Here is a 13,898-nt window from a genome sequence, read left to right as displayed (position 1 = left end):
GGGGGGGGGGAGCAACACTGATGAGGAAGGACAGGAGCGGTGTCATTAAAAGGTGCCCAGGGAGCAGCTGTGGAACTGATGTTGTGCATACGCTCAACAAGACGACAGATTAAACCTACAGAAAAAAAGACTGAGCTGGTGCCTCAGACAGCCTCTCTGTCTTCCTGTCCCCAAGCAGCTGCCCAGCGAGCAGACAGACAGACAGAAACACCTGGAGGACGAACCCAGGCACTGACAGGTCTCTGTATGCAGCTGCGCCTGCTCACCGTCCAGACTTGGGACAAGCACGGAACTGCTGAGAGAACAAGGTGGACAAGAGCAGCTGGAGTCTGTTTGTCCACTTGGTCCTGCCTCCCTCCACGAAGCACTTACAGCGGCCTAGGAGGGTGCCAAGGAGGGCTAAGGGTGTAATGGCTAAGCTTTGGGCTGCTAACCTGAAGGTTAGCAGTTCAAACCCACCAGTGACCCCGAGGGAAAAAGACCTAGAGATTTGGACCCATAAAGAATGACAGCCCAGAAAATCCTGTGAGGCAATTCTACTCTCCTACATGGGTCACCATAAGCCTGCTGCTGTCAGGCGATTCCAACTCTCTGTGACTCTCTAGGACGGAGCAGCGCTGCCCCACTGGGTTTCCAAGGCTGCCAGTCTTGCCAGAGGCAGACTGACCCATCTTTCTCCCTTGGAGTGGCTGGTGGGTGTGACTCGCCACCTCTTGCTTAGCAACCGAGTGGTTTACAGATGGTGCCGCCAGGACCCCTTACAAACAACCTACAAAGGTGGAAGTCAAAGACGGACAGCCTTGAAAATAGAAGCAGAAAGCAGAGCTGTGGCTAAACGTCGCACACCATGAAAGAACCCTGACCTCCACAGCACATCTCTGATGAACAGCAGGCAGTTCCTCAAAATGATGTGGAAGAACATGAGTGCACTGGGAAAAGGCCAGCTTGTCAAGTGACAAAAGCAAGTTCATTAACACAAAGCGTGATCTCAACTTCGTTAACATGTGCTTCTGAAGAAACACAGGGAAAAGACTACCTGACCGTGCCCTAGAACGTACACAGAGATGACGTTTGGGGACCAGAATGAGAAGGTCGTCTGACTTTCTACGTGCTGTAGAGAGTGTTTGCACTTTTGATAAGCATGCCTTATCTTTTATGCCCTACGTTTACATGCAGGACAGAAAATGAGAAGGTAAACTAATGTGTACTAATGAACACGCACCCGCCAGTCACAGCCTTGAAAGCCCTACAGAACAGTTCGATCTGCACACCAGGGTTCGATCTGCACACCAGGGTTCGATCTGCACACCAGGGTTCGATCTGCACACCAGGGTGGCCCGCCGGGAGTTGGAATCGACTTAACAACAACTAACACACAACGACGACACACAGGCTGAGGGTGAGGCACCCACTTGGCTTTTGGCTTTATAGACGTTGAGGCACGACACAGACCCAACTGCAGACACCAACTGCTGCTGCACTTTCAGGACCGGTGCAGAGGATGCTGGGTCAAGAGATGAGATGCCAACTGAAACCGGGTTGGATGATCGCAAGGCCTGTGGGTAGGAGAGTGAGACTCACGCTCCGTCTCCCCCAGATCCAGATGTGGGCAGGGGGGCAAGAGTGTGGGGTAGAGAGGAGAAATCTACAGACCAAGGGGCTTCTTGCAACCAAAGCAAGCCTCTCTCATTCCATCCTGCCTTTCACCGGCCCCGTCACACCAGCCCCAGAGCTGGTCTCCTGGAGTCCTCTCACACTCCCCTACAATCCATTGGCCACAGAGGGACCTGATGAAAAGTCACAGCTAGTCTTGCCGCTCCTCTTAGTGCTCCTTCCTAATGCCTTTCCCTTAGTCTCCGCATCAAGTCGTCGTCTCTTCACTGAGGCTTCCAGCAGCCCCCAGCCAGCCTCTGCCCACTGCCCCCACTCTGACCTGATCTCCCGCCACTCGGAAACTTCCTTTCCAGATTTTACTTCTTCCTCCTCCTTGGTGCTCTGAGGGAAAACGGTGAGACTTTCAACTCCTGTAAAGAGTTACAACTCTAAAGATCTCAAGATCTAAAGATTTCAGCCATGAGAGTTTCTACTGTCCTACAGGGGTACTATTGGTCGCTATTAATTCTACGCAATCGGTTTAATGTTACCCCAAGGAGTAGGTCCCCTAGCCTTTTCAGAGACTGTAAATCTTTATGGGAGCAGACAGCCTCATCTTTCCTCATGGACATACCGTGACTTTGAACCACTGACTTTGTGACTAGCAGCCCACAAGCCTCACTGCTCAACCAAGGGGGCTCCCTACCTGCACTGAGGTGGTATGTTAACTAAGAGCACCGATCCTAGAGTCAAACGTAGACCCAATGCGACATCACTTTGAAGCTGTGTGGCTTTGAATGAGTCCCTTAATCTCTCTGTGCTTCTTTCCGTGGAGAAAACAGGGAAATGTTGCTATTGTTTGGTGTGATCAAGCCCATTTTTCAACTCAGAGCCACCCCATGTGACAAAGTAGAACTGGCTTCTATGGTTTTTGTGTGATTATAGATGACCAGGTTCTCCTGAGCAAACACTGGGTGGGTTTGAAGGTCAACTTTTCAGTTAGCAGCCAAAGTTTTAACTGTTCTACCACCAAGGCACCCTGGGGCATCCGAAAACTCATTGTCGTAGAATCTAGTCCAGCTGACAGCGGCCCTCGAGGACAGAGTAGAACTGCCCCGTGGGTTTCCCAGGCTGGCATTTCGCCAGCAGCAGACCGCTTCATCTGTCTCCCGTGGAGCAGCTGGAGGGTGTAAGCCACGGAGCGTTCTGTTAGCAGCTAAGCATGGAACTGCCTCACCAGCCGGGCTTCGTGGGATAACGTGATGGGTTTTTTAGAAAATCAAAGCCGCTAATAGAATTTCAGGAGCAATGGTTTAGGCCATTGCACAGATGACCACAGTGTGTGAGTTTGATTCCTCAGTGTGGACCTTAGGCTGCAGCCCTGGTGGCGCAGTAGGGGAAGCGTTGGTGGGTGAAATGGGGGGAAGACGAGGCAGTCCGTTCTACTCTGCCCTCCAGGGTCACTAGGAATCTGAATCGATGGGCTGGCAGAGAGTGGGTGCATGTTGAGGAGAGCTTCATCACCTCGTTTGCTCCCCAAGGTGACCTGGAGAGAGGGTCCTATGTATTGTTTTACGGAGCAGTAAACTGAGGTTCGGGAAGCTGAAATGTCATCCAAACAGCAGACAGCTGAGTGCCAGCCTGGATCTGCCTGCTTTCTGCACTGTTTTCAACACAGCACACTCTGTGTCCCGGAGGCAGAGGGCTTTTCAGAGGCCCCTTCCCTGAAAAGAGAGTCCTGTTGGTGCAGGGGTTATGCATCGGGCTGCTCAATCCAAGGTCAGCAGTTCAAACTCAGCAGCGGCCCCGAGAGGACAGAAGCAGCTTTCTACTCTGGTACAGAGATACAGCTCGGGAACTCCCAGGGGCACTTCCACCCTCTCTCAAGGGCTTGCGAGAAGTCGGACTTGACCCAAGGGAGCGTCTGGTTGTGGTTACTTGAACAAGGCCAGGCAGCCTGGAGTCCTTTCTCCCCGCTTTCCTGGCAGGACCCTTCCAGGCCCAGCGCCTCCCCCTTGCCCCCAGCTTGTCTAGGCGCTGGCGGCTGGCTGGCTGGCATCTGTGTCTAGATGGCTATTTCAAGCAGCCAAACCCTTGTTGCTTTCAATATACACAATTGGAAACTGCATCAAATAAATTGCAGGGCGGGTGGGTATAACCAGAAGGGGGGGGGGTGGCAGGCTGGATTTATCAACAGTGTCCTTCTGCTCCCTGGAATTGTCAGCCTGTGAAGAGAAACTCCTCCCCATCCAGGTCTGAGCAGAGGCAACTGCGGGCCTGGCTCGCTGCTCTTGGGCGCCACCTCGAGGGAATCCCAGTCACTGCGTCTCATCCAATCACCAGGGACCATATAGCCTCATCCTTCTCCAGAGGAGCGGCCGGCCAGTTCGAACTCCCTACCTTGTGGCGAGCAGTCCAATTCTTACCCAAATAGCACCCCCAGGGCTCCTAAACCCGCTAAAACATATTATATTACAATCTTGAGGGACATACAATGGTCTGTAAGAAAGGGCCACTACTTTGTGATGTGCAACCAAAATATTATCATTGCTGTTTTATTCTACTAAAGATGTTTTTGTGTATCCAGATGTGTTTTTTAATGTCTTTTTTTATTGAAAGGTACCCAAAGTCTATATACGAAGATCAACATTAAGAATACTGGTGGTATAGTGGGCTACAAATTGAGCTGCTGATCATAAGGTCAGTGGTTCAAACCCACAGTCTCCCCCGGAGAAAGAGGAGGCTTTCTGCTCCATGCTCCCAGGGGCAGAGTCCTATTCTGTCCCACAGGGTTGCTATGAGCCGGAATTGACTTGATGGTGGTGAATTAGGACAAACGTTAGGCTGACATGAGATGCAAATCATACCTAACTGTTCCAAATCACACACAAACTAGACTGAGAGACAGGGCTAGGAACGGACCTCGTTCTTAGTCCAGGGACTGCTTCTAACTGTGGCAGGGTTGTAGCAGAGGATTGTGGGAGGGGGCGGGGCAGGGTGTAGCCAAGACATTCCGATAGTCTAGTCCTAACCCAACCCCACCCACTACCATCGAGTCACTGCCCATCCATAAGGACCCTGTAGGACAGGGCAGAACTGCCCCTGTGAGTTTCCAAGACCGGGACTCTTTCTGGGGTAGATGGCCCACGGAGCAGCTCATGGCTTCAAACTGCAGACCTTGGGGTTAGCAGCCCAATGTATAACCCCTATGCCACCAGGGTTCCCACCTGGTCCTAACGTGGCCGATAAAGCGCAGCCTCCTTCCCTGTCACACGCATGCTTATTGGTCTGTACCCTGCTTCTCTGGCTCTAGTGCTCAGAGCACCCTTTCACTCAGACTGCAACACCTGTGCCTGTGCCCTTCCACCTGCCTGCAATGCCCTCTCCTAGCTGGTCTTCCAGGTAAACTGCCATCATCTTTCTAGTCTCAGCTCAAATACGAGCTTGCCCGTGAAGTCTCTGAGACACCCTTCTACTATTTCCTTAGTGCGTTAACTATTTCCACCCAAACCGCACGAAAGCCATTGCCCTATAGTTGACTCCAACTCATGACGACCCGTCTGTGGCAGAGAACTGCTCCAAGTGGGTTGTTTTTTTTGGGGGGTGGGGAGGCGAGGAGCCTGTCATCTTTATGGAAGCAGACCACCAGGCCTTTCTTCCAATGTGCTGCTGGGTGGGTTTGAATGACCAACCTCTAGGTTAACAGATGGGCACAAGCCATCGCACCATCCACCGCTGTCTATAAGCATTTATCCTGGTGCCTGCCCTCCCGGTCGGGGAGCTCCCTGAAGGCGGAGACCAGGAGGCTTTGTATCAGGTGCAGCGCCTGGCTATAAAGGTCCCAAACTAGAAGGCTACAAATACCTTTTGGTTGGTCTACTGTGTTGAAAAAACAAACAAACAAACAAACAAACAAACAAACAAACAAACAAAGGTATAGGTTGCCCATATCTGAAACAGGGAGTTTCACATGAAAATTTGTGTCTGGCTCTCCTTAAAAAACTGGCAGGCAAAAAAAACAAAAAACTGGCAGGCCTTCAGCAGACACATAACAAACAAACAAAAACATATTGTTGAAAACGAGGGGGGCTGGAGCAGAGATCCAAAGTACATTTGTAGACAATGGAACAATCTCCCCACAGAGGGCCCACAAGGAAGGGATGAGTCGCCAGGGTGCAGTAAAGCATCAGTGAAACACACTATATTCCTCTGGTTCCTTGAGGCTTCCTCACGCCCTACTACCATGACCCCAGGGCTGCTTCTCAATTCAGACTAGACCAGAACACGTGTACCGGTACAGATAAGAGATGGGAGCTCACGACACACAGATTCCAGGAACAGGAGCGGGAATAGTGATGCCAGAAGGGTAGGGGGGCGAGGGGGAGAGGAGGGGAGAAAGGGGGAGCTGATCGCAATGATGGACACATAACCATACACCCCTCTCCAGGGGGACGAGCAACAGAAAACATAGGGGAAGGGAGACAGCAGTCGGTGCGAGAGATGAAAATAATAACAATGTACGATGATTATTATCAAGGGGTTATGTGGGGAGGGGGGCAGAGAGGAGCTGATACCAAGGGCTCAATAGAAAGTAAATGCCTAGAAAAGAATGAAGGCAACATATGTACAAATTCACCTGATGCAAGCAATGTATGAATTGGGACAAGAGGTGTAAGAGTCCCCAATAAAATGAAAAATATATATATACAGTGAACCCTCGCCACTTCGCGCTTCGACTTCCGCGGCTTCACTCTATCGCGGTTTTTGCGTAACAGCGCATGCTCTGTCATTACTGCCACTGATTGGCTCATACTGTACACGCTTCTGTCTGCATCACTACGTATCGGAGCTAAGTATCAGATGCATTTTTGCTTTTGTACAGTGTACTGTAATTGTTTGTGATTTTAAAGAAATTTTATCTAAGCCCTATGATGGCTCCTAAATGAGCTGCTTCTTCTAAGCCTTCTGACAATAAAAATAAGCACCAGAGGAAGATGCTCACCATCCAGGAAAAGGTAAAACTTTTGGATATGATCAAAGATGGCAAGAAAATCGTGGAGGTTGCACGCCATTGATTACAGTATTTGTAAGAACTATGTATAATAATACTGTATGTGAAATATGTAATACTGTAAACTAGATGCCATAAATAATATAATAAATAATAAATGATAATTGTAACGTCCAAAATGTTTTACTGTATTTTCCCTTTTTAGTTTAATAAATTGGGTAATACGAGTGTAATGGTGACTAAAGGGTGTTTTTTCATGTCCTCTATGCTCTAACTACGAAAATATTTGATTTACAAATAAGGAATCCTACTTCGCGGAATTTCATTTATCACAGTAGGGTCTAGAACCGATTAACCGCGATAAACGAGGGTTCACTGTACATATAAAAGAAAGAAAAACTGTTAGGCCTGGCACATGGGAACTGCATTTCTCTAAACAACCATCAGCTGGGTAGTGATTGCCCCCTTCAGGCAGGGCACACTCACCATAGTAGTTTGCTTTGGTCTCCATTAGCCAGCCAGTAAGTGCACATGCCCTTGACCCTGGGGGGATGCAAGAAAGGGCTCGGCATACGGAGTGGCTGAATGAATGAGTGAGAGAGTGAGAATGAGTGAGAACCAAGAGATAGAGAGCGGGGAATGAATGGTCTGGGCACTGGGTAAAGTACCTTCAAAAGATGGAGACTGTCCCTTTTGGCTGCCCAGCCCCAGTACTGACGGAGCAGGAAACGGCACAACTGACCGAGAGACAAACATATTCTGCTCAACAGAACTTCTGAAAGAGTGCACTATGGGAAGGAGCCAGGAGGAGTCTGGCCCATGAAGGAAACGTCAGGAGGGGAGTCTGGAGGTAGGACTCCCCCCACTGACCCCTGCCCTTCAGAGCTGCTTGCCCCTTCTCTCGCATCAGCCGCAGAGGCTCGGGATCCACACAACTGTCCACTCTTCAGACTGGTCCGCCCTTCCTCTCTGTCTTCACTCTAGCCTCTGTGGACCAGGTCAAAGGACCATGTCTGAGCCCCTCTCTCCCTTGCTGACTCTCTCCCACTCCAACTCCACAAGAGGACCCAGGTGGTTATCACAATAGCCGTGTGAGCCAGGGGGAGGTCAGATGCAAGTACGCATGTCATTTTCTGTTTACAGCTGCTTAGAGGCTAATACCCTTAGTCAGACCACCCCAGCATCCAATAGGGCACTCCCCCGCTGAATCTCTGGCCTCAGTTCACCACCACTCCACGTCTGGGCCTGCCCAGTTCTCTCCTGGCTTTGTTTCTCCGGCTCCACCTCTCACCTCCCTCCTGGACAACAGCTCCCTCCCTCCTTGATCCCACCATTCCGTAATGACTGATCGAGTCCATACAGGCTTCCGGAATTCCAGCCTCATGGAAGCCAGTATTTGGCTTCTGCACCTCGGTGACTACGCACTTGAATCCAACAGGTTGCTGTTGTTAGGTGCCACCCAGTCGGTTCTGACTCTCTGCAGCGACCCTCTGCAGAATAGCGTGAAGCGGTGCCCAGTCCTGCGCCCCCCAGCACATCCAAACCTAAACGCTCTTTCTTCTGTCCCAGAGCTGACTTATGTACAGTCTGCCCCAAACCAATTCATGGCAACTCCACCCTTGCAGACACTCACGGAAAAATCTTGGAGTCGTCCCTGACTCCTCTTTTCTCTCAGACTCCTGTGAGCTCTACCTTCAAAAATATCTCCCCATGGCCACTGAGACCACCCTGACCAGAGGGCTGCCGGGAGAGTTTGTTTGACCTATGCAAACAGACTCCTGGCTGGTCTCCTCCTTGCTGCGCCCCTGCCACCTACAGCCCACCCTCAGCCCCGCAGTCACAGGGATCTTGAGAAATGTGGTTACAGAGGTCCTGTGCTCAGCGTCTTCAGCCGCGCCCCATTTCACCCGGAGTAACAGTCGATCAGGTGCTGCTGGGTCTGGCCTCTACGACCCCTCGGTCCTCCTCTTCTCCTCTCTCCCATCACTTAATCTCCTCGGCCACACAGGTTGCCCAGCTGTTTTTTCTATCTGTCATTTCAAGCTTAGTTTGAGGTTTCCCCCCCAACAGTTTTACCGGCAAGTAGCCTAGGTGTTTCTGAAGTTTGCCAGCATGTTCCTACCTCCAGGTCCTCCCAGCAAGCAAACTCCCTCCCTTCTTCCAAGTTGTCACTCAAGGTCACCTCCTCAATGAAGTCTTCTCTGATTAGCCCAGTGAGCTGTGATGCCTTCCCCCAGTCCTCCTCACCCTGCTCTCTTCTCTTCCTTGGCATTTGCCACCTCCTAAACCACTGTGTCACTGCCTCACCTACTATTGTATTAAGGAACTCAATGACAATGGGTCTTGGTTTGGTGGCATAATGGTTAAACACTTGGCTGATAACCTAAAGGTTAGAGGTTCAAACCCACCAGCTGCCCTACCAGAGAGAGCGGTGGCAGTCTGCATGTATAAAGATCTACAGCCTGACCTGAGGGGCAGCATGGCACAGCCCAGGGGCTACACTGGAAGGACTTATCCTAGACCTGACCCATGCCTCAAAGGTGCCTGAACCCTTGGACTGCGGTCTGGGCTACTTGGTTAGCAGAGGAAGCAGAGAGTGGCTGCGAGACCTATGGAAGTGGCGGTCATTGGATCTGTGGAAATCTCCCTCGCCCCGTTTGGTGGGTGTCCAATGGAAAGGGACTGAGAATCTCCATATAGCTAGTACCTTGAGGCGCCACCTTGCAGTGACACGACAGGTTTTGATGTGTTGGGCAGGGGTTGAACTTGGAAGAACTGATTCAGGAAGTTTCCCCCAGCACTAACCCCCATGCTTACGGTAAACGGAGCTCAATGGAAGGGGAGATGGGACTGTGGGGGGCAACCCTCAGGGGTGCGGCTCCTGGTGGAGCTGCATTTGCACAGATTCCTCCCAGTGTCAGTGTCCAGCGTGCTGGGTCATTGGAAACATGGATGATGTTACGGGTGCAACCGTCCTATGCCCGGGGGGGATGATTGACAATGACTTACTTTTCTGTTTTGATGGGTTTTTTTGTTTCTCTGCATTAAGTATGCATGTTTTTTGTTCGTTTGTATGTTTGTCTCTTGTTTTCTGCTCCTTGGCTTGTTGCTATTATTGTGGTAGCTGGTCTTATGGAGTTTTGAATTTGTCATGATACGACCACCAACATAAACCTGAGCCATGCGTATCCCAGGGACAAGCAGATGGATTATGGGCCCCCACTGAACTCTAGCCCCAATCCAAGAACAGGTAGTTCTGATCACATGGCCCTGCTCAATACTCACCTTCACGAAAGGATCACTGAAGATAAGGGTGCTACAGCAAAGTGTGGTGAAGAAAGCAGATGGTGCCCGGCTATCAATCAGAATAGTGTCTGGGGTCTTCAAGGCTTGTATTCAAACAAGCAGCCATCTAAGCGAGGAGTCAACTAAGCCCACACGGAAGAAGCACCCCAGCTTGTGTGATCCAAAGATGACAATGGCAAAATGCAAATATGACAAAGGGAAAAGTATCAGAGCCTAAATTGTGAACACCCAATTTGTAGGCGGCTATAAATGATGGTGGGAGCCCCAAACCCATCTGCAGAGTATCTAGCCTGATTAAGCCACTGGCAGACCCCCACTAGCCACAGGCAAGGGTCTCAAACAGTTTTACTACCAGGTTGAGATCACTGAATCGTGATTTTACTGGATCGAACTTGATACTTGGTCAGTTGACCTTCCTCTTGACCCAACCTGAAATTGTTCTAGGTGTAAGTATTTCTTCCTTGTTCCATGACAAAAATTTCTTCCCTGGCCTTAATATTCACAATGGTGTTTTTCTTTCTCACTCACTATTTGGATTTTTATTTCTATTAATATTTTATCCTTACCACTTTAAAAAAATTGTTTCTGTTGGGTTTTCCAGTTTGCAAAGCACAGAAGGAGTAGGGGCATAGAGATAAGAACTGATGCAAAGGGTTATGGGGGGTGGGGGTAGGGGTGGGGGTGGGAGATAGGGAGGGTCAGGGGGTTGGGGGAGCAAACAGAGTATGTGGGAGGGGGAGGGAGCACTCTAGAACTGATGGTGATTACACAACTCATTTTAAAGGTGATTTAACCAATGGGTGGGGGGATGGGGAAATGTTCTAAAATTGATTGTGGTAATGATTGTACAACTCTTCTTGATATGACTGAACTATTGAATGGTGTGATGTGAATTACGTGCCAATAAAACTTTTTTTAAAAAGTTCACAGCCTTGGGAACCCCATGGTGCAGCTGTAACTCTATCCTGTAGGGTCATTATGAATTGTCATCAACATGTCAACTTGAAGGCAAGTATATGAGGGGGCTTCAAAACGTTCACAGGAAAATGAGATGAAAAGATCATGAAATTTCAGGGAATCCAGGACGGATGAGCCCTATAGGACCAGTGGTGTGAGTGGCAAAACAGGGAGGGTAAAGGGAGAATGGGTAGGAAAGAGGGAACCAATTACATGGAACCGTGTGTGACCTCCTCCCTGGGGGACAGACAACCGAAAAGTGGGTGAAGGGAGACGTCGGACAGGGCAAGATATGACAAAATACCCATTTATAAACTATCAAGGGCTCATGCGGGAGGGGTAGCGGGGAGGGAGGGGAAAAATGAGGACCTAATGTGGGGGGTTTAAGTGGAGAGAAAATGTTTTGAGAAACGATGTACAAATGTGCTTTACACAATTGATGTGTGTATGGATTGGGATAACAGTTGTATGAGCCCCTAATAAAATGTTAATAAATAAAAAATTTAAAAAGATCATGAAATTTTCCCAAACTTTCTGAAAGCTTTTGCATGGACTGTGTCTCCTATTGGGTGGCGCCCTCCACCTCCACCCCCCAACCCCCCGGCCCCAAATGCTGGCCCCACAGATGCGGGGGTTTTGTTTTTTTTATTCACTGCCATGTCCCTGGCACCTACAACAGCCCGTGGCACATAGCTGGCCCTCAATAACCATTTCATGGCTGTGTAATTTAACAATTTTATACCAATATGACCCCTGCTGACCAGTTTAGCTCAAACCAATCCACCAACTGCTTTAGCTGCTCTCGCTCCAGGCACCAGCTCTCCTGACCTCTGTTCCCACTGGACTCTGCTCGACCTTCAGAAAGTTCTCCAGACAATGATGAAGCCACACTTCTCCCCCTAGGTCAGCTACCTGCGAGAAGGAGCCACCCTTCTAACTCAAGGGCCCACTGGTCTTAAGATGTGGGTCCAAGAATTTGGAGGCAACATCATGAATGGAGCGCTTCCTCGATGAAAGCAGAATGGGCACATACTGAAAAAGCCTTTGGGAGGGAGAAATCTATGGCGTCCTTTACCTTTCCACCGATGGTCTTTTTGGAGAGGAGGCGGCAGGAGACTTGGAGTCCGTCGAGTCTCTCCTGAAATGAGAGATTAGGGATTAGGAATGATACTGTCTTGCATGCTGGCATGAGTACTGACTCTTCAGAGGGAATGGAGAGAAAGCATTCTGGGACCACGCCTGCTGGGCCAAGGGTAAGGGAGTCTGCCCAGACTGCAGCTATCTGGGTGAAGGATCCCCCAACCCAGTGCTACTGGGCTGGTTCCCCTCACCAACTCTCTACCTCAATGAAACAAGAGAAAGGAAGGAATCTCTTAATGCAGCCTAGCATGTTACATGGATATAACTAATTATTAATAGCCAGCACTGAAGGCTTCTCTCCTCCTCACTGCTGGGTAGGTACTGGCTAGCTGGGCTCTATAGAGAACGGGGTTCCTGGGGTTGTCAACTGTCATCTGGATGCAGAGAAACTCGGTGACCAGCCTTTTAGGTTAGCACCTTGGGTGAGTGCGTGGGAAAGTACTTGGGCCTTGGAGGTGGAAGCGTTGGATTAAAATGGCAAGTGAAAAACCAGGACACAAAATTGCATGTGTACTGCCCATAAAGTCACACAAACCCACATCTGGGAGGAAAAAGAGAAGAGAAAAATTATTTTGCTAACCATGATGACATTGTGGTGATGGTATAAAAGTAAAAACTTTTTTAAAAGTCCCCCCCTATATTCTCTCTAGAAGAAGCCCAGGTAGAACAATGGGTAAATGGTTTGGTGCTCTGAGCACACCAGCCACACCAGGGCAAGGTGTGGCGGTCTGCTTCCATCAAGAGTACAGCCTCAGACACAGGCGCTCTCGTCCTCCGGGGCTCCAAGTCAGAATCAACTCAACAGCACCTGTGGGTTGTTTGGTTTTTGGCGTGATCTTTTTATGATTCACTGAAGTGCCCAAGGGTTTCATCTTACTTGGATCCACAATCGATGCTCATGCAAGAGGCACTCTGCCGCCCGAGACCTCTTGAAAGTGTTCAAGAGCAAAGGTGGCACTTTGAGGGCTGAGTGGCACCGGACTCAAGCCATGATCTTCTCATTGGCGGCATGCAAATGTGGAGATGGCAGCACAGGAAGACTGGAGAGAAATTGATGCATCTGAGTGATGGTTTTGGCAAACAATAGAGATTATTGTTTGGAACAAACAAATCTGCTTTGGAAGAAATATAGCCGGAAGGCTCCTTAGAAGCAACGATGGTGAGCCTTCTTCTCTTCATGTACTGTCGACACGTTATCAGGAAAGATGAGTCCTTGGAACAGGAACTTGACATGTTTGGTAAAGGAGCAGTTCAGTGAAAATGACGACCCTCAAGGAGATAGGGTGTCACAATGGGTTCAAACATAACAATCGTGTGGATGGCGGGCAGTGCCTCGTTCTGTTGAACTTAAAGTTCCTATGAGTCAGAGCTACCTTGGCATCACCTGGCAACAACCATGCAAACGTTCCCCTCACTGACTTTATGCAGGCATGCATTCCAAATCCCACTCCTCACCCCGCTTACTCGGTGATCTCCATGCCACTGCATGTGCCGCTTTCTGCAGCGGCCCCGGACTCATGTTGATTGGGTACCTCTGCCCTCCTAGCGGGAATCCAACAGGTGTTCTGGTCACTGTGCAGACATTGTGACCAGCCTGTATCCCCCTGGACTGTCACTCTCCAAGGTCATTGGGTCCCAAGGGCTTCCTCTTGCTGGCTCCCCTGGCCCTGTGCCTGACGGAGTTTTGTCAGTGCCAGTGGGCAGGGCAAGCTGGACATGCTGGAGCATTGGCCATTGCTCTTTCTCAAGGCCCATGTTCTGCTGGGTTGGTTCCCTAAGTACCTCTGGGGAAGGACAGGCGCTGGCTGGAGTGGGGAGCCAGAATTCCTGCAGTGGGAGGGAGACAGAAGACACAGCTTCCCTGCTCAGAGACCACCACCTGCTGGACCTT

At 50.0% G+C, this 13,898-nt stretch overlaps 1 protein-coding gene across 1 annotated transcript in view; it reads right to left on the bottom strand.

Annotated features, from left to right (window-relative positions):
• Nucleotides 1-13,898, bottom strand: part of TCEA3 (transcription elongation factor A3) — a 35,772-nt gene that overhangs the window by 12,409 nt on the left and 9,465 nt on the right. Inside the window, exon 5 of the mRNA XM_045298857.1 lies at nucleotides 11,943-12,005. Coding sequence (XP_045154792.1) covers nucleotides 11,943-12,005 — 63 coding nt within the window. The remainder of the gene's footprint in view (nucleotides 1-11,942; nucleotides 12,006-13,898) is intronic.

The sequence above is a fragment of the Echinops telfairi genome, unplaced genomic scaffold (assembly GCF_000313985.2).
Source record: "Echinops telfairi isolate 266 unplaced genomic scaffold, ASM31398v2 ScPeMD7_7457;HRSCAF=8495, whole genome shotgun sequence".
Classification (NCBI taxonomy): domain Eukaryota; kingdom Metazoa; phylum Chordata; class Mammalia; order Afrosoricida; family Tenrecidae; genus Echinops; species Echinops telfairi.
This window is presented reverse-complemented; position numbering and strand designations above follow the sequence as displayed.